Source organism: Leucoraja erinacea, chromosome 4 (genome assembly GCF_028641065.1).
Source record: "Leucoraja erinacea ecotype New England chromosome 4, Leri_hhj_1, whole genome shotgun sequence".
Lineage (NCBI taxonomy): Eukaryota > Metazoa > Chordata > Chondrichthyes > Rajiformes > Rajidae > Leucoraja > Leucoraja erinaceus.
Genome location: NC_073380.1, coordinates 12,751,259 through 12,773,864, shown reverse-complemented (window position 1 = coordinate 12,773,864; position 22,606 = coordinate 12,751,259). Strand labels below are relative to the sequence as shown.

Genomic DNA, 22,606 nt, shown 5'->3' with positions numbered 1-22,606 from the left:
GTTCCGTACAGAGAAGGGGAATCGAGAACCAGAGGACATAAGGGGGGGGGAGATTTAATAGGAACCTGAGGGTAACTTTTTCACACAATGGTTGGTGGGTGTAGGGAACGAGCTGCCGGAGGAGGTAGTTGAGGCAGGGACTATCGCAACGCCTAAGAAACATTTAAGATTGGTACATGGATAGAAGTTCAAAGATTTCAAAGGTCTTTTATTGTCAGGTGTACCAATTAAGGTACAGTGATATGTGAATTACCATACAGCCATGTGATTAAACAAAAGCAGGTTTTATAGGGATATGGGCCAAACAAGGCAAGTGGGACTAGTGCAGATGGGACATGTTGGTCGGTGTGGGCAAGTTGGGCTGAGGGGCCTGTTTCCAGGCAGTATCACCCTCTGACTCTATGGGTCCTAACCCAAAACATCATCTATCCATTCCCTCCAAAGATGCTGCCTGACCCGCTGAGTTTCTCCAGCACTTTGTGTTTTCCTTTGCTCATGTTCACTGGATTGTTAGTGCAAAACTCCGGATAATAAAATAACCACGATAACGGTATAACACTCTAATGGGCTGCACAGTGTCAGAGTTACTGCCTCACAGCGCCAGTGACCCGGGCTCGATCCTGGCTACGGGCGCTGTCGGTACAGTGATCGCTTGGACCTGCGTGAGTTTCTTCTGAACCTTTGGGGCCGACACTCCAAAGACGAACAGGGGTAAGCCATTGTAGAATAGTGTGACGTAGGGAAACACTTTTTTCTCACAGAGAGTTGTGAGTCTGTGGCGATTCTCTGCCTCAGAGGGCGGTGGAGGCAGGGTTTTCTGGAGCTTTAAGAGCCCTATCTAGCTGGCTCTTTAAAGATAGTGGTATGGGGAGAAGGCAGGAACGGGGGTACGCTGATGGGGGATGATCAGCCATGATCACATTGAATGGCGGTGCTGGCTCGAAGGGCCGAATGGCCTCTACTCCTGCACCTATTGTTTATTGTCTGTTGACATACAGTGGACAATTAAAAATATCCACGAGTAAGGGTTTGGACACGCTGAGGCAGAAACATGTTCCCGATGGTTACACAAGAAAGCTGGAGAAACTCAGCGGGTGCAGCAGCACCCTTCTTCAGGGTTTCGGCCCGAAACGTTGCCTATTTCCTTCGCTCCATAGATGCTGCTGCACCCGCTGAGTTTCTCCAGCTTTCTTGTGTAACCTTCGATTCTCCAGCATCTGCAGTTCCCTCTTAAACAACATGTTCCCGATGTTGGGGGAGTCCAGAACAAGGGGCCACAGTTTAAGAATAAGGGGTAAGCCATTTAGAACGGAGACGAGGAAACACTTTTTCTCACAGAGAGTTGTGAGTCTGTGGAATTCTCTGCCTCAGAGGGCGGTGGAGGCGGGTTCTCTGGATGCTTTCAATAGAGAGCTAGATAGGGCTCTTCAAGATAGTGGATATGGGGAGAAGGCAGGAACGGGGTGCTGATTGGGGATGATCAGCCATGATCACATTGAATGGCGGTGCCGGCTCGAAGGGCCGAATGGCCTACTCCTGCACCTACTGTCTATTGTCTATTATCTATTGTAAAGTTATTGGTCCACAGATTTATTGTAGATAAGTTCATTTCCATGTGATTAATATTATACTTTGGTGTAACCTTCTTGTGTTGTGAAGGCGGGTGACGCGGAGTGTCGTAGCTTGACGTGACGGTGGCGCGGAGGGTCGTACAACTTGACGGTTTTTAGGGCGTCAGTCGCTGACATTCGTAGTCGCCGAAAAAAATCGCAAAGTGGACAAGCCCTTTAACGTGTTGGGGGGGGGGGAGAGGGGATCGCGGCCTCGGTGGACCGAAGGGCCTGCTTCCGCGCTGTATCTCTGAACTAAACTAAACTAAGCTAAGCAGTTCCCGTAAATTGACCCAGTTGCCCAGCCAACCCCAACACCACCGCCAACTTGTAGTTCCCAATGGATGTGTGGGCATTCAGGAATAGTAAATCAGGTGGCCCGCCAGCATTCATGGAATGAAGAGCACCACTTAAACAGGATCCTCAGTGCCCTGGAGTCATACAGTAGAAAGCTATCAACCCCTCCAGCAGAAGAAGGAAGATAATTGACAGGAAATATTGCGAGCGTAGCTTGAATCTTAAAAAAAAGCCCAACTCTGCTACATTCTCAGGGCAATATTATAAATGCCTGGAGCAGTGCACATCAATTCCCTTCAAAACTCAGAGCAGCGTGGCATTAGCATTGCTATCCCATTGCTAAACCATCTGCCTTAAAAGCCTCAACAGAGAGGAATAGATCGGGTAGGTGCACAGAGTCTCTTGCCCAGAGTAGTTTAGTTTAGTTTAGAGATACAGCGCGGAAACAGGGCCTTCCTGTTAAATGGCGGCCGCTGCAGTCCGTCTGTCTTTTTTAAATTTTTGTCCTGTTGAGTGTATAGTTTAGTTGTAGGTTATATATTGTTTTTAGCTGTGCATATGTGGGGGGAAACTTTAGAAACTCTTCCCTGTACGGGGAACCCAACCTTTCCCCTGTCGGGTCTCCGTTGTCGTTGGGGCCTAGCACCGTGGAGCGGCCTCCAACCGGAACAACCTGGGGCTCCAGTCTCGGAGCCTGCGGACTCATCATCGTGGAGCTGGCCGGCTTCGGAGGGTGTAGAGCTGTGGTGGCGCGTGGCTGTGACCCAACTTCAGACGTAAACCCCGTTGGACCGTGACATCGGGAGCTCGCGGGTCCCTGGTGGGAGACCGCTTTTCGGAGCTCCTGCAACGGCAATTTCTCCAGCAAGAATTGCGTGGCTGAAAACGACCCAGAGCAGGGCCTTACATCGCCTGGCACGGCTTTAACGGCCGCGGGACATGCCAGCGCCCTCCGGGGGCTCCAACATCAAGACCCGGAGCAGGGCCTTACATCGCCCGGTGTGGCCTAAACGGCCACGGGACTTGCCATCGCCCGCCGGGGGCTTTAACATCGGGAGAAGAATGGAAAACAGGGGAGAGACAATGACTTTGCCTTCCATCACAGTGAGGAGGAGATTCACTGTGATGGATGTTTGTGTAAATTGTGTTAATTGTGTGTCTTGTTAATTGTTTCTTCTTGTTGTATGACTGCAGAAACCAAATTTTGTTTGAACTTTATTTGAGGTTCAAATGACAATAAACGGTATTGTATTGTATTGTCCTGCCCACCGGGTCCGCGCCAAACAGCGATCCGCGCACATTAACACCATCCTACACCCACTAGGGACACTTTTTACATTTACCAAGCCAATTAACCTACAAACCTGTACGTCCTTGCAGTGTGGAAAGAAACTGAAGATCTGGGAGAAAAGCCACGCAGATCACGGGGAAACTCTATACAGACCGCACCCATGGTCTCCGGCGTTGCATTCGCTGTACCGCTGCGCCAACGTGTCACGGGTGAATCAAGGACCAGAGGGCATAGGTTGAAGGTGAAGGGGGGAAAGATTTAATGGGAATCTGAGGAGTCACTTTTTCCCACAAAGTGGGTGTATGGAACAAGCTGCCAGAGGAGGTAGTTGAGGCTGGGACTATCCCAACGTTTAAGAAACAGTGAGAGAGGTACATGGATAGGGCAGATCTGGAGGGATAGGGGCCAAAGGCGGGCAGGTGGGACTAGTGCAGCCGGGACATGTTGGCCGGTGTGGGCAAGTTGGGCCGAAGGGCCTGTTTCCGCACTGTATCACTCTATGACTCTATGAGACGCAGTGTGGATGTTCATATTTTTGAGTCCAACTGGATTTTTTTAAATTACTCCGGCATTTTGTGTCTGCCTTGGATTTTTTAAGGACAAGTTTGCTTGAAGTACACTTCGTTATCAGCATGGTGCCGGCTCCAAACTTGCTGTTTAACAGCAGAAGTTAATGCACATGAAAATGGGACCTGAAAGCCCTTGAAGCAAGCTGACAGCTACAGTGTTTGGAAGTTTTGCGGTGCGGGGAAATTCTTCAGCAAACTTGAAATGCCATCTCATTAAAACAAAAACGTTCGCTGGTGCGTGCAGCTCAGTACTTCACCTCCACCGAGACGGTATAATTTGATCAATCTCGTATTTTTCTCTGACATGAATAATCCTTCATTAAATATTCCTTTTAATGGAGGAAGGAGGTTTAATTAAATGTACTTTTTCAGAATCGCCTTCTCTGGAAAACTCGATCCCCGTTTATTTATACATGAATAGAGGCGCAGGCAATTGAGTCAGCGCAGACATTTCTAGTTCAAAAATGTCCTGAAAATAATCAAAGGGGAAGCAGCCGTCATTAAAAGCACTGTCAGCTTTGCCACCGTGCTGTAGAAAGCTCGCTTCACTTTGCACTTGACAAGATGGCAGCCATAAAAGGCAAAAGGCTTTGGTCTTCCTTGATGGGTGTGAAAGCCTTAATCTCACAAACAAATAACTCCCGGCCTTTGCAGATGCGTCAACATCCAAATCACAGCAGAGACAACAAGGTAACTTCACAGCCTGAGTAAAGAGTCCAAATGAGGTTTTGACAAGAACTTCAACTCACAAAAACCCCCCCCCCCCCCCCCCCATGAAACAAATAACTGCACCAGGCACCGGTTCCAGTTGTGAGGGCGGCACGGTGGTAGAGTCGCTGCCTCGCGGCGCCAGGGAGCCAGGATCGATCCTGACTACGGGCCACTGTCTGGACGGAGTTTCTACGTTCTCCCCGTGACCTGCGTGGGTTTTCTCCGGGATCTCCCGGTGGAATTCTCTGGAATTCTCTGCCTCAGAGGGCGGTGGAGGCAGGTTCTCTGGATGCTTTCAAGAGAGAGCTAGATAGGGCTCTTAAAAATAGTGGAGTCAGGGGATATGGGGAGAAGGGAGGAACGGGGTACTGATTGGGGATGATCAGCCATGATCACATTGAATGGCGGTGCTGGCTCGAAGGGCCGAATGGCCTATTCCTGCACCTATTGTCTATTGTCTGTTGTCTCCCATTTCCTCCCACACTCCAAAGACGTACAGGTTTGTAGGTTTATTGGCTTGGTAAAATTGCAAATTGGCCCTAGTGTGTGTAGGATGGTGTTAGTGTGTGTGGATCACATGGCAGTATGGACTCGGTGGGCCGAAGGGCCTGTTTCCACACTATATGTCTAAACTAAACTAAACTGGATCCTCAATTCACCTTAACATGTAAAAAAGGCCCTGAACACCTTATGTTTACGAATGAACTGCAGATGCTGGAAAAATCAAAGTTAGACAAAAGTGCTGGAGAAACTCAGCGGTTGAGGCAGCATATATGGAGCGAAGGAATAGGTGACATTTCGGGTCGCGACCCTTCTGCAGACTGATGGGGGGGGGGGTGGGAAGAAGAAAGGAAGAGGCGGAGACAGTGGGCTGTGGGAGAGCTGGGAGGGGGAGGGGAAAGAGGGAGAAAGCAAGGACTACCTGAAATTGGAGAATGCAAAGCGAAATTTGAGGTGTTGCCCCTCCAATTTGCGGTGGGACTCACTCTGGCCATGGAGGAGGCCCAGGACAGAAAGGCCCTTCCTCTCTCCTTCCCAGCTCTCCCACAGCCCCATTCTCCACCCCTTCCTTTCTTCTTCCCGCCCCCACATCAGTCTGAAGAAGGGTCTCAACCTAAAAGGTCACCTATTCCTTTGCTCCATAGATGCTGCCTCCCCCGCTGAGTTTCTCCAGCATTTTTGTCTAACTGAATACTGTATATTCACGTTACGACCTACACAAATCTATTTACCAGAATGCTGCTTGGATTCGAGAGATTCAGCTACTGGGACAAATTGTGTTGTTTTGTGTTGTTGCTGTGTTGTTCTTAGTTTAGAGATACAGGGTGGAAGCAGGCCCTCCCGCCCACCAAATCCACGCCGACCAGCGATCCCCCAACACTAGCACCATCCCTGCACACTGGGGACAATTTACAACCTTTACCAACGCCAATTAACCTGCACAAAACTGCACGTCCTTGGAGTGTGGGAGGAAACCAGAGCTCCTGGAGAAAACCCACGCAGGTGGCGGGGAGAACGTACAAACTCTAGGCAGACAAACACCCTCAGTCGGGATCGAACCTGGGTCTCTCGCTGGAAGGCAGCAACTCTACCGCTGCACCACCGTGCCGCCCGTAAATGTTCGAAGCATTTCTACTCTAAAATAACTGGACCAGATCAGAAACATTTATTTTAATTTTTGTTGACTTAATCCCAGAAAATGTTTTAAATTATTCAATACAAAATATGACTTCATACAATCCATTGAGTATCAAGTCCCCTGGTATGTGTTCAAATGCTTTCATCTCAAGAATAACTTTTGTTTTAATCAGTACCTACAATACCCCGTCTATTCTGCAGTGTGATTTTTGGGAATAAGGATGATGTGGATAAATATATCTTTTTGACATTCGTGATCTCCCAATTCGCAATAGGTTTTTCACTTTCTTTCCAAGAAAAAACATTTTCTTTGCGGCATGATGGCGCAGCGGTAGAGTTACTGCCTTACAGCACCAGATTAACCGGGTTTGATCCTGACTACGGTTGCCGTCTGTACGGAGTTTGTACGTTCCCCACCCCCTGACTGCGTGGGTTTTCTCCGGATTCTCCGGATTCCTCCCACACTCCAAAGATGTACAGGTTTGTCGGTTAACTGGCATGGTAAAATTGTAAATTGCCCCTATTATGTGTGTAGGATGGTGTTAGTGTGCGGGGATCACTGGTCGGCGCAGACTCGGTGAACCGAAGGGTCTGTTTCCGCGCTGCCTCAGAGGGCGGTGGAGGCCGATCCTCTGGATACTTTCAAGAATGAGCTAGATAGGGCTCTTAAAGATAGCGGAGTCAGGGGATATGGGGAGAAGGCAGGAACGGGGTACTGATTGGGGATAACCAGCCATGATCACATTGAATGGCGGTGCTGCCTCAAGGGGCCGAATGGCCGACTCCTGCACCTATTGTCTATTATCAATTATCTCTAAAAGCTAAAAAAGATAAAAACACAATATAAAACCAGAAACCTAAATAATCTTACAATTTATATATGAAACTGGACGCGCTTGTTAAAGCATATTTGTAGAATAAAGGCAGACAAAAGTGCTGGAGAAACTCAGCGGGTCAGGCAGCATCTATGGAGGGAAGGCATAGGCGACGTTTCGGGTCGAGGCCCTTCTTCAGACTGAATAAGGACACATTTCAGTCAGGGAACTTTTACATTAGTTGTGGGAGAGGAGCATGTGTTATGGTGGGAAGGAAACCGAAGATAGACACCACAAGCTGGAGTAACTCAGCAGGACAGGCGGCATCTCTGGATAGAAAAATGGGTGACGTTTCAGGTCGAGACCCTTCTTCAGACCTTTTTTCGTGAGAATATGTAGTGCTGAATTATTGTGTCTTTATCTAATGTCTTGTAACCTACCTGGACAATGAGGTTTGGAGATGCTGCGTGGAAACAGGCCCATCAGCCCATCAAATGCACGCTGCTGACCGTCGGGTCACCCATTCGCCCGAGTTCCGTGTTATCACACTTTCTACACACTAGGGGGCAATTTACAGAGGGCCAACTAACCGACAAACGCGCACGTCTTTGGGATTTGGGAGGAAACCAACGTGCAACGTGCACAGGGACAACGTGCAAACTCCACACAGACAGCACCCGAGATCAGGATCGAATCTGGGTCGCTGGCGCTGTGAGACAGCGGCTCTACCAGCTGAGCCACCGTCCTGTGCTCATATATATGTTGTGGAGAAAGGATGCATGCAGCATCTTTTATATTAGCCCATTCATGGCTTAAGGGCCTGTCCCACTTACGTGTCCTTGGCACGCAAATTACGCGACCTCGTCGTCGCGTTGCGGCATATGGGCATCGTATGGTCGCGTGGGGCAGGTTCCACTGAGATGCACGAAGGGGTATGTCGTTGTGCACGACATCGCGCGGGGCTCCGAAAATTTTGTAGCGAACAAAATCTTCGCGCGCCAAAGGCCTGTCGCGTAACTGACGGCCAAAGTGGGACAGGCCCAAAGCCCTGGCGCGAGGACACGCAAGTGGGACAGGGGCGTTACTTTAATCACCGGAACCCTCATGGGCCTGTCCCACTTAGGAGATTTTTCAGGCGACTGAAAAACCGGCGACTGGAACGGCGACTGTCAGAGTGGAACACACGCACACACACGCACACGCACACGCATCCTTCACCAGCCCGTTATGCAGGCGGGGGGCAGGGCAAGCGGGGGGAGCGCTGTCTGAATTAAATTCACACGGTGCAAAGCCAATGTGATACAGACACACACCACGATGAACAGGAAGGTTGGCGCTGTAATTAAGACGGTGAAAGCACAGTGTACGGGAAGGGTCACAAGTCCTTTAAAAGAGGGAGGAGGGGGGGAGAAAGCCTTTTTAAAAGAGGGGGGGGGGGGGGGGAGGGGGGAGAGGGAGTGGAGACAACTTTTAAGAAGCCAGAGATACACGGCTGTGAAGCTCGGCGGACATTTAACGTCACCGGTCAGCTCCGGCTACAACCTACGAGAACCTTCAACCACGTGGCAACCCACTAGGACCTCCTGGCGACCCACCTACGGCACGAGAATTCGCGCTACTCTCCATGGCGGCTTCATTTTAGTCGCCGTTAATTTTTTCAACATGTTGAATAATTCGCGGTGATCATAATGAGGCCGCGACTAAATCTCAGAATGCGGGATCTCCTCACAACCATGAAGGCGACTCCCCGGCAACCACCCGCAAACATGTGGCGACCGCATAGTCTCCTGCAGTCGACTAAAAAGTCGCCTAAGTGGGACAGGCCCATTAGTTTTACTGGTCTTCTATGAGGTGGGGGCAAAATGGAAGGAAAATATAATTTAAGCTGACTTTTTATGCAATCCATGGTCGGTAATAATTCCATTAAACTGGTTTTCAACATCCTAGTTTGCAGTTCCAAAGAACAAGAGCAACCACAATAGATGATTTGAAAAGTACCTCGGCATTTGTGAAAATGTAAAATTATTTGTGTCTTTCTCACTAACAGGAGCGCATGAGGATGGGGGGTGATCTTATTGAGGTGTATAAAATCATGAGAGGAATAGGTCGGGTAGACACAGAGGTCGGCACAGAGTCTCTTGCCCAGAGTAGGGGAACCGAGGACCTGAGGACATAGGTTCAAGGTGAAGGGGAAAAGATTTAGTAGGAACCCAAAGGGTGTTGTGTGTATGGAACGAGCTGCCAGAGGAGGTAGTTGAGGCTGGGACTATCCCAATGTTTAAGAAACTGTTAGACAGGTGCATGGATAGGACAGGTTTGGAGGGATATGGACCATATGCAGACAGGTGGGACGAGTGTAGCTGGGACATGTTTTCTGGCGTGGGCAGGTTGGGCCGAAGGGCCTGTTTCCACGCTGTATCACTCTATGGGACTGTTAAATGGTGCCAAAATGGCGCCCGTTGCTAACAGTGGGCTGTTCTGTACATTCTATGCTAACCGGGGGTTGTGCCTAAGTACGGGTTATAGTCTTGTTGAGCTTCATACATTCATAGGAGCAGAATTAAGCCATTGGGGCCATCAAGTCTACTCCGCCATTCAATCATGGCTGATCTATATTTCCCGCTCATTCCCATTCTCTTGCCCGCACCTCATAACCCGTGACAGTGTGAACGGTGAGGAGGATGCTATGAGAATGCAGGGTGACTTGGACAGGTTGGGGGAGTGGGCAGATGCATGGCAGATGAAGTTTAATGTGGATAAATGTGAGGTTATCCACTTTGGTATCAAAAACAGGAAGGCAGATTACTATCTAAATGGCGTCAAGTTGGGAAAAGGGGAAGTACAATGGGATCCGGGGGTTCTTGTTCATCAGTCTATGAAAGTAAGCATGCAGGTACAGCAGGCAGTGAAGAAAGCGAATGACACGTTGACCTTTATAACAAGAGGAATCGAATACAGGAGCAAATAGGTCCTTCTGCAGTTGTACAGAGCCCTAGTGAGACCACACCTGGAGTATTGTGTGCAGTTTTGGGCCTCTAATTTGAGGAAGGCCATTCTTGCTATTGAGGGTGTGCAGCGTAGGTTTACAAGGTTAATTCCCGGGATGGCGGGACTGTCATATGCTGAGAGAATGGAGCAGCTGGGCTTGTACACTCTGGAGTTTAGAAGGATGAGAGGGTATCTTATTGAAACATATAAGATTGTTAAGGGCTTGGACCTGCTAGAGGCAGGAAATATGTTCCCAATGTTGGGGGAGTCCAGAACCAGGGGCCACAGTTTAAGAATAAGGAGTTAGCCATTTAGAACTGAGACGAGGAAACACTTTTTGTCACAGAGAGTGGTGAGTCTGTGGAAGGCAGGAACGGGCTACTGATTGGGATTGCCGGCCCCTGATCTTGAGGGAGCTGCCCTTCCAACATTCAACCTCAGAGGGAAGAGGGAACACATTTGACCCGCCGACACACATATGCTTGTTTTAGAAGAGACATGCGCACTACCTTGCAACAGAGAGGTGCCAACGGGAATGTTTTCAGGAATGTTGTTGCAGCTGTAGATGGGATGCAGGAATTCTGGAGTACAGTCGTTCTCATCATCGATGTGAATTACAACCTGGAAAATATAATAAGCCAACAATTGGAATCAGAAGCCAAGCGGAGTAAACTAGAATCAGTACAGTACAGCCTACGGTCGTAGAGTAAGAGAGCGATACAGTGTGGAAACAGGCCCTTCGGCCCAACTTGCCCACACCGGCCAACATATCCCAGCTACACCAGTCCCACCTGTCTGTGCTTGGTCCATATCCATCCAAACCTGTCCTATCCATGTATCTGTCCAACTGTTTCGTAAACGTTGGGATAGTCCCTGCCTCAACTACCTCCTCCGACAGCTTGTCCCATACACCCACCAACCTTTGTGTGAAAAAACTACCCCTCAGATTTATTTTAAATCTTTTCCCCCTCACCTTGAACCGATGTCCTCTGGTCCCCCCTAGCCCTCACCTTTCACACCATCAGCCGTTGCACAAAAACACACTCCGACATTTTCGCCACCTCCAACAGGATCCCACTATTGGCCACATCTTCCCATCTCCACACCCTTTCCGCTTTCCGCAGAGACTGTACCCCCCCCCCCCCCCCCCACCGCAACTCCCTGGTCGACTCGTCCTGTCCCACACAAATCACCCCCTCCCCATGTATTTTCCCCTGCAAACGCAGGAGATGCAACACTTGCCCCCCTAGACTCCGTCCAAGGACCCCGACAGTCTTTTCAGGTGAGGCAGAGGTTCACTTGCACCTCCATCAAGTAACACTTGCTTTCCACTTCTCTCCAACCCTCCCCCTTTCCTGTTCTCCGACCAGGCTTACTGTCTCCGACTACATTTTATCTCTATTTGCTTTGTTGTTGTTATCTGCTCCCAGCTAACAATGATCTATTCTGTGTAGGAAGGAATTGCAGATGCTGGTTTAAACCGAATTTAGAACAAACAGCTGTAGTAATGTTAACTTATTGAACCAAATTTAGAACAAAGACCTGGAGCAATGTTATCTTATTGAAACATACAAGATAAGATTATTAAGGGTTTGGACACGCTAGAGGCAGGAAACATGTTCCCGATGTTGGGGGAGTCCAGAACAAGGGGCCACAGTTTAAGAATAAGGGGTAAGCCATTTAGAACGGAGACGGGGGAACACTTTTTCACACAGAGTTCTGAGTCTGTGAAATTCTCTGTCTCAGTGGGCGGTGGAGGCAGGTTCTCTGGTTACTTTCAAGAGAGAGCTGGATAGGGCTCTTAATTATAGCGGAGTCAGGGGATATGGGGAGAAGGCAGGAACGGGGTACTGATTGGGGATGATCAGCCATGATCAACACATTGAATGGCGGTGCTGGCTCGAAGGGCCGAATGGCCTACTCCTACATGTATTATCTATTGTCTATTGCAACTCAGCGGGATAGGCAGCATCTCTGGAGAGAAGGGATGGATGACGTTTCCCGGTTCGAGACCCTTCTATTCCACATTTTCCTTGATCCCCATTCCCTTTGCCCTGTGTTCACACCTTCACATTTCCTTATCTATCTCCCTCCAACCCACCCCCCTCCCTCCCCCGACATCAGTCTGAAGAAGAGTCTCGACCCGAAACGTCACCCAGCCCTTCTCTCCAGAGATGCTGCCCATCCTGCTGAGTTAATAGACAATGGATGCAGGAGTAGGCCATTCGGCCCTTCGAGCCAGCACCGCCATTCAACGTGATCATGGCTGATCCAGCTACTCCAGCTTTTTGTGTCTTTCACGCTAAACCTATACATGTACCGCTCTCTTCCTTGAAACACAAATTATAAACGGTGAAAGACTTCTGAGCCTTAAAAACGCACTGCGGCTTGGCCTTGTAATAATATCTGCAAGACTCCGAATAGCTTGAAGTAAAGTCACTTCTATTTTCCCCGTAAAATGCTGACTTTTGATCTCAGGGGTGAGGATAATGGAAACAGTGTGAGCCCAATTGGCAAAATAGAAAGATCTACACGATGAGATAAAGTGCCGCTAAGCCCAGAATTCATTTTGCCCTTTCTCATCCGCTAATTTAAATCTTTCACAGTGAAAAGAGCCTTAATCAAAATCAGTCCAAACAAAAGGAAGAATAATTCCCCAGCCCGCACGACAAATAATTTCATTAAAATCAGCTCAGTAAGTCACAGCGATCCACTTAGTCCAAGCTGGAGTATTACACTATAGGATTACTGGCACTTCTAAGTGGCGATTCCACAGATGGTGTCAATATTGGAAGGGAGGAAGAGTCTATTAATCAGTAGCACAACAGCTTGAGAGGAGGCTTACTTACTGAAGCTCTAAGGTGCTCCCTCAACGAAAGTCTCATCAGAAAATCCTTGCCCTTTGTTGCAAACGTAATTTGCCCCGCTCCTCCGCAAAGAGTACTTAAACTTAGCCTCCGCATTCCGACAAAGTGCCACCGGAGGAGACTGGCACAAGGCGCTGGAGTAAAGGGCCTGTCCCACTTTCACGACCCAATTCACGACCTTTTTTACTCGTGGACATTTTTTCATCAGTGCTAGAAAAAACGCCCCGACCTACTTGATGCCACGAGTACCTACGACTAGCATCACGGGCTCCTATGACCTCGTGACGATCATGCTGCGAGTATGAGTCAAGGGCAAACTCGGCAGAGGTCGTGAATTAGGTCGTGTAAGTGGGACAGGCCCTTAACTCAGCGGGACGGGCAGCATCTCCGGGGAGATGGGATGGGTGACGTCTCGGGTCGAGACCCGTTCTTCAGACCAAGCATCACAAGGGAGAGGAATATACATTGGGATATGGAAAGGGGAAGGTGTGAAGACCAGGGATCAAAGGGGACAAAGTTCAAGGAAGATGTCGAATGGGATCAAAGTGTTGTTCAAAGAGTAACTCAGCGGGTCAGGCAGCATCTCTGGATAAAAGGAATGGGTGACATTTCGGGTCGAGACCTTTCTTCAAACTGATTGCAGGGAGCAAGTGGGGGGGGGGTTAAGAAAGCTGGATGAGAGGAGGGGCAGGATAAGGCCTGGCAGGTAAGAGGTTGAAACAGGTGAGGGAGGGTTCAGATAGGCAGATGATGGAGACCAGCCACGTTCAAATGGCAGAGCAGAATCGACGGGCCGAATGGCCTAATTCTGCTCCTATCTCTAATGAGTTTATAAGGTGTGAGGGGAAAGATTTAACAGGAATCCGAGGGGCACCTTATTCACACAGAGGGTGGGTGGGTGTATGGGACAAGCTGCCAGAGGGGGTAGTTAAATCAGATATTATATCAACATTTAAAAGACATTCGGACAGGTACATGGATAGGAAGGGTTTTGATGAATATGGAGGGGTAGGTGTGAGCAGCATGGATGGGGGTTGGCATGGGCAAGTTGGGCCGAAGAGCCCGTTTCCTTGCCGAATGACTCTAGGATTCAAGTACGGTGAATATGGTTCAAGTATATGATGAATACCAGAGGGAGATGAGAATGCAGTATTCCTTAAATTGCAGTAAGGCAATTAAATACATTTAAATTTAAATGTAAGATTGACAGTGACATAATTCAAGTAATAACTATGCCATTGCACTAAATATTTAAAAACTCTAAATATAAATCCTTTAATCTAAATCTTTAACAAATCCTCCCAAAATCCCAAAATCAGCATTTTGACATTTCCCATTATTTCTTATGTGTTTTATTCTAGGAATTCAGGTACAGCAGGCAGTGAAGAAAGCCAATGGCATGTTGGCCTTTATAACAAGAGGAGTCGAATATAGGAGCAAAGAGGTCCTTCTGCAGTTGTACTAGTGAGACCACACCTGGAGTATTGTGTGCAGTTTTGGTCCCCTAATTTGAGGAAGGACAATCTTGCTATTGAGGGAGAGCAGCGTAGGTTTACAAGGTTAATTCCTGGGATGGCGGTACTGTCATATGCTGAGAGAATGGAGCAGCTGGGCTTGTACACTCTGGAGTTTAGAAGGATGAGAGGGAATCTCATTGAACCATATAAGATTGTTAAATGTTTGGACACGCTAGAGGCAGGAAACATGTTCCCGATGTTGGGGGAGTCTAGAACCAGCGGCCACAGTTTAAGAATAAGGAGTAAGCCATTGAGAACGGAGACGAGGGAACACTTTTTCTCACAGAGAGTTGTGAGTCTGTGGAATTCTCTGCCCCAGAGGGCGGTGGAGGCAGGTTCTCTGGATGCTTTGAAGAGAGAGCTAGATAGGGCTCTTAAAGATAGCGGAGTCAGGGGGATATGGGGAGAAGGCAGGAACGGGGTACTAATTGGGGATGATCAGCCATGATCACATTAAATGGCGGCGCTGGCTCGAAGGGCTGAATGGCCTCCTCCTGCACCTATTGTCTAATGTCTATTGAATTGCTTTAAAAGTGGCAGTTGGGTAAACAGAAGGCAAGTCAAGAGTCTTTAGACTTTAGAGATACAGCGTGGATACAGGTCCTTTAGGCCCACCAGGCCCGCGCCAACCAGAGATCACCCAGTACACTAACTCACACTAACTCACGCATTAGTGACAATGTACAATTTTACCAAAGTTAAGGGCCTTTCCCACTTACGTGATTGTTTTCGGCAACATGCCGGCACCCGTCATAGTCGCAGCAGGATGCCGAAAAAATTTAAAAATGTTGAAAATCCAGCGTTGACCAGAAAAAGGTACGACTCTTTGGGCGGCTAATCAACATTTTGAAAATTTTCGGCGACCTGCTGCGACTATGACGGGTGCCGGCAAGTCGCCGAAAAATATCACGCAAGTGGACAGGCCCTTAACAAACCTGTGCGTCTTTGGAATGTGGGAGGAAAACGAAGATCTCAGAGAAAATCCACGCACTGTGGCGCAGTGGTAGAGCTGCTGCCTTACAGCGCCAGAAACCCAGGTTTGATCCTGACTACGGCTGCTGACTGTACAGAGTTTGTACGTTCTGCCCGTGACCTGTGTGGGTTTTCTCTGAGATCTTCAGTTTCCCCCCACACTCCAAAGACGCACAGGTTTGTACTGTAGGTTAATTGGATTGTTATAAAGGTAATTGACTCTAGTGTGTGTAAGATTGTGTTAATGTGCGGGGATCGTTGGCCGGTGCGGACTCGGTGGGCCAAAGGGCCTGTTTCCCGTTGTATCTCTAAACAAAACTAAAAGGTAATGGGGAGAACGCACACGCTCCGTACAGACAAGGTACATTCGTCGGGTGCTCCGGTTTCCTCCCACACTCCAAAGACGTACAGGTTTGCAGGCTAACGGAATGAATAGACAATAGGTGCAGGAGTAGGCCATTCGGCCCTTCGAGCCAGCACCGCCGTTCAATGTGATCATGGCTGATCATCCCCAATCAGTATTCCCCGTTGCTGCCTTCTCCCCATGTCCCCTGACTGCTATCTTTAAGACCTCTATGTAGCTCTCTCTTGAAAGTATCCAGAGAATCAAGGGATATGGGGAGAAGGCAGGAACGGGGTACTGATTTTGGATGATCAGCCATGATCACATTGAATGGCGGTGCTGGCTGGAAGGGCCGAATGTCCCTACTCCTGCATTTATTTTCTATGTTTCTATGTCCCTAGTGTGCAGGATGGTGCCAGTGTACGACTTGATCGATGGTCGGCGCGGACTCAGTGGTCCGAATGGCCTGTTTCCGTGCCGTATCTCCAAAGCAGAGTCTGAAGAGTCAAGAGAGTTTAATTGTCCTATGTACCGAAACGGAGCATTGGAACCCGTGCTTGTGTCCGCAAGGTAGAGGGGCTGTTTAACTCGCTGGTGTCACCTGCACGTACTCAGTGACGCTGGTGAGAGACCAGTAGCGGCTTCCAGTGCCCGCACCAGTAGATGGTACAGGTGATGCTCGCTTTTCATAATCAATGCTGTGTATCAGACTCAGCTCGCCATTGTGTTGGTTTGTTTTTTATCGTGAAGATGTTGCTGGGATTTATCAACAGCGAGTAGGGAGAGAGATCGTCTCTGGAATGAAATGGCTTCCACAACTGTAATTTCTACCAAAAGAAAAACACAAAACGCTTATCAAAAGGTACTACTTATTAATTATTAATTATTTTAACTTCTAAAAGGCCTGTCCCACTTGGCGTTTTTTTTTCGGCGACTCCCAAAAAATATCAGTGTCACCAAAAGGTTTGGGACATTTCAAAATCCAGCGTCGACAAAAAAAATGTAACGACACTTGAAAAAACACTGCGCGTCATTACGTCATCACGTCGCATCAACACCGCATCACGCCGCAAAATTTTCGTTGACCTGATACGTCCGTCAATGATGCCGGCAGTCGCCGAAAAAAAATCGGCAAGTGGGACAGGCCCTTTATTAACTATTAATAACTTCTCTTATGAGAAGCAAGGAGGGGGAAGAATTACGTCATGTTTTGCTTCACTCCTTACGATGCTATGTACGACAGTGATCGCAACTTCTACTGAAGTGTGGATGGCCGTTTGCTCGCTAGAAGCTCATCCGCCCTTTGACGGGTCTTGTCTTTGGTTCTGCTGGGGGTCCACAGCCCCCTCCTCACCTGGCAAACCAGGTGGGGGAGACGGTTTAGTCGCCGGCTATCCGACCATGGAGCGGGTAGCACGGGATTACATGGTGCCCGTGGTGGGGGGGGGGGGACTCCCATCTGGCTACTAAATGGGTACAACATAGTGATCGGAGCCGGATTAGGCCATTCAGCCCGTCAGATCTACTCTGCCATTCAATCATGGCGGATCTAGAAACATAGAACATAGAAAAATAGGTGCAGGAGTAGGCTATTTGGCCCTTTGAGCCAGCACCGCCATTCAATATGATCATGGCTGATCATCCCCAATCAGTACCGCGTTCCTACTTTTTCCCCCGTCCCTTGATTCCTTTAGCGCTAAGAGCTAAATCTAACTCTGAAACATCCAGTGAATGGACAAGCTGGATGCAGGAAAAATGTTCCCAATGTTGGGCAAGTCCAGAACCAGGGGCCACAGTCTTAGAATAAAGGGGAAGTCATTTAAGACTGAGGTGAGAAAAAACGTTTTCACCCAGAGAGTTGTGAATTTATGGAATTCTCTGCCACGGAGGGCAGTGGAGGCCAAGTCACTGGATGAGAGTTAGATAGAGCTCTAGGGGCTGGTGGAGTCAAGGGGTATGGGGAGAAGGCAGGCACGGGTCATTGATTGGGGACGATCAGCCATGATCACAATAAATGGCGGTGCTGGCTCGAAGGGGCCGAATGGCCTCCTCCTGCACCTTATTTTCTATGTTTCTATGAATTGGCCTCCACTGCCGTTTGTGGCAGAGAATTCCACTGCCTCCATCAGGGACAATGGATTCCACTGCATCTATCTCCCCCTCCTAATCCCATTCTCCTGCCTTCTCCCCATAACCCCTGACACCTGTACTGATCAACCTGGAACATGGAAACATATATTCTTATACACCACCGAATCTCTGTGGGCAGCTTGATTGTAATCGTCTATAGTCTTGTCTTTGATTGGATCGTATGCAAACAAATGCGGTTCACTCTACCTCAGTACACGTGACCATAATAAACTAGACTTTAGAGATACAGGGAGGAAACGGGCCCCTTTGACCCACCGAGTCCACGCCGAGCAACGATCACCTCGTACACTAGCCAGCACACTAGCATCTTCTGAGCTACCATCTACCTCATTAGAGATCCTCAGAATATCTTTGATTGGACTTAATCTTGCACTGAACGTTTTTCCCTTTATGTGTAGGAAATAACTGCAGATGATGGTTTCAATCGAAGGTCGACTCAAAATGCTGGAGTAACAGCGGGACAGGCAGCATCTCTGGAGAGAAGGGTCGGAAGTTGTGTCTATCTTCAGTGTTATAACCAGCACCTGCAGTTCCTTCCTATGACCTTATGAAACTTGAGTAAGCTTGTACTTACAAAGATTTGGGAGAATCTCTATTGCTTTGCAAATTGTGTATCAGGCACATTCCCAGTCTAATTCATTAGGCTTTTGTTAGTTTTTGTTTTTTTTATCTTGTCCCTGAAAAAGTAGTAAACACTGCCCGTCCATCATCGGCTCTGACCTCCCTTCCATCGAGGGGATCTATCGCAGTCGCTGCCTCAAAAAGGTTGCCAGCATCATCAAGGACCCACACCATCCTGGCCACACACCCATCTCTCCGCTACCTTCAGGAGCCTGAACAATGCAACGACCGGGTTCAGGAATAGCTACTTCCCCACAGCCATCAGGCTATTAAACTCGGCTCGGACAAAACTTTGAACATTAATAGCCCATTATCTGTTTATTTGCACTTTTATCAGTTTTTATTTATTCATGTGTGTATATGTTTTTTATATAATGGTATATGGACACACTGATCATAATGCACATATTTGAATTTCAATTGCTTCTTAAAATTAAAATACTTCTATCTGATGGGGAATTGAAAGCCAACCGACCATTATTAGACCTTTAAATTCCAGAGCTGCATTTCACAGGTTTGCAGTACAACTTAAACACTACTTTCAAATGTTTTATTCATGTGATTGCAAAATCAGCTGTAGCATTGAGTTGTTTATTTCAGTTTCAGTTTAGATTACTTTAGTTTAGTTTAGTTTATAGCAACGTGTAGCAAGTGAAAAGCTTTTTTGTTGCGTGCTAGGCAGTCAGTGGAAAGACTATACATGATTACAATTGGTTTCTTCCCAGCTGTTATCAGGCAACTGAATCATCCTGCCACAACCAGAGAGCAGTCCTGAACTATTATCTACCTCATTGGTGACCCTTGGGCTATCCTCGATCGGACTCTGCTGGCTTTACCTTGCAAACTAAACGTTATCCCCTTATCATGTATCTATCTGAACACTGTAAATGGCTCGATTATTTTTCACACTGAAGTCTGGCTCAGCCAGTGGAAACCTAGGAATAGACTGGGTGACAACCAAGAATAGTTTGGTGACTTCTGGAGTTGATGGCACGGAAAGACGGCACGCGGGAAAGGCTGGGGCCCCCAGTCTTGCGGTCTCTCGTGAGAAAGACACCCAATAAAGCTACGGAAAGGCCTAATGCACCACCGTGGCTTAAAAATCCATCAGGCGAGAATGAAATACTCGGAGATGGAGAAAAGAGGTGCAGCAGCACAGGCCTTGAAACCTGGGGAGACGCAGAAGGAGCCCGGCCAGGACTCACCCCACAGAGCCCAGTCCCTCCACGCAAACTAGAGTCTCCCAACCCCTGCAGAGTAGTTACTAAGATGGGCTGATCCGTGGGCGGTTTGCTTGCTGGGACCGCAAGTCGGGGCCTGATTCAACCCCGGCTGGGGTTGCATGGGGCGAGGGTGTCTGATGGTGTGAGACCCCCAAACATCCGATGCCCCCAGATCACATCCACCACTCAGGATGCCGTCCCAAGCACGCGCATCTAGAAGATGTATAAACATTTTCACACGTATTGTCTTTGTGCTGCTGGTTAGCACGACTGTACCTCGGTACACGTGACAATAAACTAAACTGTAATCCAAGTAAGTCCCACGCAACAGAAATAACAGGGATACAGGGAATAACAAGATAAAGTCTGCTTGCCACGAGGCTGAAGGGTTTTGACCAGGCAGAAGACAAGGATCAAAACCTGCAGCATTGGTCTAGCTTCCGGCTACGTCATTATTTACAGCCATGTCAAAAGGTATAAGCTTTTTTTTTTTTACTTCTACCCCCCCATTGGCAAAAATGGTGGAGAAAGATGGTGGCGACCAGGGAAATAAAAGTTAGGCGGCGCGGCTCTTCAGCGGCCTCTGCAGCCTGTCCGCGTTTTTTTTTTTTTTTTTTTTAAATTATTTTTTATTTTTTGTCTGTGTTTTGTTTTCTGTGTAGTTTTTTTTTTTTTTTATTTTATGTTTGGGGTGTGGGTGGGGGGGTGTGTGTGTGGGGGGGTGGGGGGTGGGGTGGGGAGGGGGGGGGGGAAACTTTTTTTTTTTTTGAATCTCTCCCTGCACTTGAGAACCCCGAAAAAACCTTTTCCACCCTCGTCGGGTCTCAAGTCGGTCGTTGTTTTTAGGTGCCCCGAACGGGAGTGGGCCCCCCTCCAACAGGAAAAGAGACTGGGGACTCGGTGTGGGACTCACCCTCACGTCGCTTGGGAGCTGGCCCAGGGTCCCCGGAGCGGTGGAGGGAGCGCTGCTGCTGCTGATGCGGTTTGCTTGCTTTGCTGCTTGTTGCTGCTGCCGGAGGAGTCGGAGGCTCCAGCGACAGGTCGTGGACCGACGGCGCCGAGCCCACGGGCCTCCCTGGAGGGAGACCCGCTTTTCGGGGCTTCCCTTCTGCGGCGCACTTCTAACCGCCCGAGTTGCGGGGTTTGAAGAGCTCCTGGAGCGGGGCTTAGCACCAACCTCTGCCCCACGCGGCTGGAAATGGCCGCGGACTCTAGCGCACAACACGTTGGGGGGCCAACCAACAATCAAGACCCGGGGGTGCGACCTCGCACCACCCGGCGTGGCTTTTAATGGCCGCGGGGAACAATCCGCCATTCGCCCAGCCGGGGGCTATGAACCCCGTTTTTTTGACTCTGAGTGGGGGCACGTTTTTTTATTAATATTATTTGGCCTCCCTCACAGTTATGTGATGGATGGTAAATGTTATATTGTTGTGTCTGGGGGGTCTATTTTTGTGGTTTATGTAATGGCTTGCAGAAAACGCCATTTCGTTTTTTTTGGACCTCCCCAGGGGTCCAAATGAAAACAAAAAAATTGAATTTTCTGATGAATTTCTGATTAAAGATAGATCAACGAGCCTTCAATGAGGGATGGTAGTGATGGGATGTAAGGTGTTTTCAGATGAGAAAAAAGGAGGGGGGAAATGAATTCCTAGATGGCTGAACTGAAATATCTGCCTAGTTTATTGATTATCACGTATCCCAAAGTAGTGAAAAATGTGTTGCATGCTATCAATTCAGTGATAAGACAATACATGATTACAATCAAGCTGTACAGATCCAGGATAAAGTGAGAAGCACAACATGCTGGAGTAACTCAGAGGGTCAGGCAGCATCTCTGGAAACATAGAAACATAGAAAATAGGTGCAGGAGGAGGCCATTCGGCCCTTCGAGCCAGCACCGCCATTCATTGCGATCATGGCTGATCGTCCCCTATCAATAACCCGTGCCTGCCTTCTCCCCATATCCCTTGACACCACCAGCCCCCTAGAGCTCTATCTAACTCTCTCTTAAATCCATCCAGTGACTTGGCCTCCACTGCCCTCTGTGGCAGGGAATTCCATAAATTCACAACCCTCTGGGTGAAACAGTTTTTTCTCATCTCAGTCTTAAATGACCTCCCCTTTATTCTAAGACTGTGGCCCCCGGTTCTGGACTCGCCCAACATTGGGAACATTTTTCCTGCATCTAGCTTGTCCAGACCTTTTATAATTTTATATGTTTCTATAAGATACCCGCTCATCCTTCTAAACTCCAGTGAATACAAGCCTAGTGGCCCCTGGTTCTGGACTCGCCCAACATTGGGAAAAATTTTCCTGCATCTAGCTTGTCCAGTCCTTTTGTAATTTTATATGTTTCTATAAGATACATCCTTCTAAACTCCAGTGAATACAAGCCTAGTGGCCCCTAGTTCTGGAAGCGCCCCACATTGGGAACAAAATTATAAAGAGAAGGAATGGGTGACGTTTCAGGTCGAGACCCTTCTTCAGACTGGGACTTGACCCGAAACATCGCCCATTTCTCCTCTCCAGAGATGCTGCTTGTTCCGCTGAGTTAGCCCAGCATTTTGTGCCCATCTTTTCATAAGGTCATGTGTTGTATATAAAGGCGTGATGTGAAAACACAATTTAATTTAAAAGTTTTACTTTTTTTCCCTGCAGTATCAATTGGAATTAGCCCAATATTATTTAGTATTATTTAAGAAGGAACTGCAGATGCTGGAAAATCGAAGGTAGATAAAAGTGCTGGAGGAACTCAGTGGGTGAGGCAGGATCTATGGAGCGAAGGAAATAGGCAACGTTTCGGGCCGAAACCCCTCAGGGGTTTCGGCCCCAAATGTTGCCCATTTCCTTCGCTCCATAGATGCTGCCGCACCCGCTGAGTTCCTCCAGCACTTTTATCTACCGCTCATTTAGTATTCCTGCTTTATACACTTATACCTCAATGAACATTTTAATAATGTGCATAACTAAACACAGTTCTTTTCTCTTCA

The 22,606-nt window shown here is 48.3% G+C and overlaps 1 protein-coding gene across 1 annotated transcript in view; it reads right to left on the bottom strand.

Annotated features, from left to right (window-relative positions):
* si:dkey-22o22.2 (neural-cadherin) overlaps nt 1–22,606 on the bottom strand; it is a 354,455-nt gene that overhangs the window by 96,685 nt on the left and 235,164 nt on the right. Inside the window, 7 exon segments of the mRNA XM_055633687.1 lie at nt 10,429–10,540; nt 10,900–10,906; nt 16,238–16,302; nt 16,304–16,354; nt 16,356–16,397; nt 16,399–16,436; nt 18,206–18,213. Coding sequence (XP_055489662.1) covers nt 10,429–10,540; nt 10,900–10,906; nt 16,238–16,302; nt 16,304–16,354; nt 16,356–16,397; nt 16,399–16,436; nt 18,206–18,213 — 323 coding nt within the window.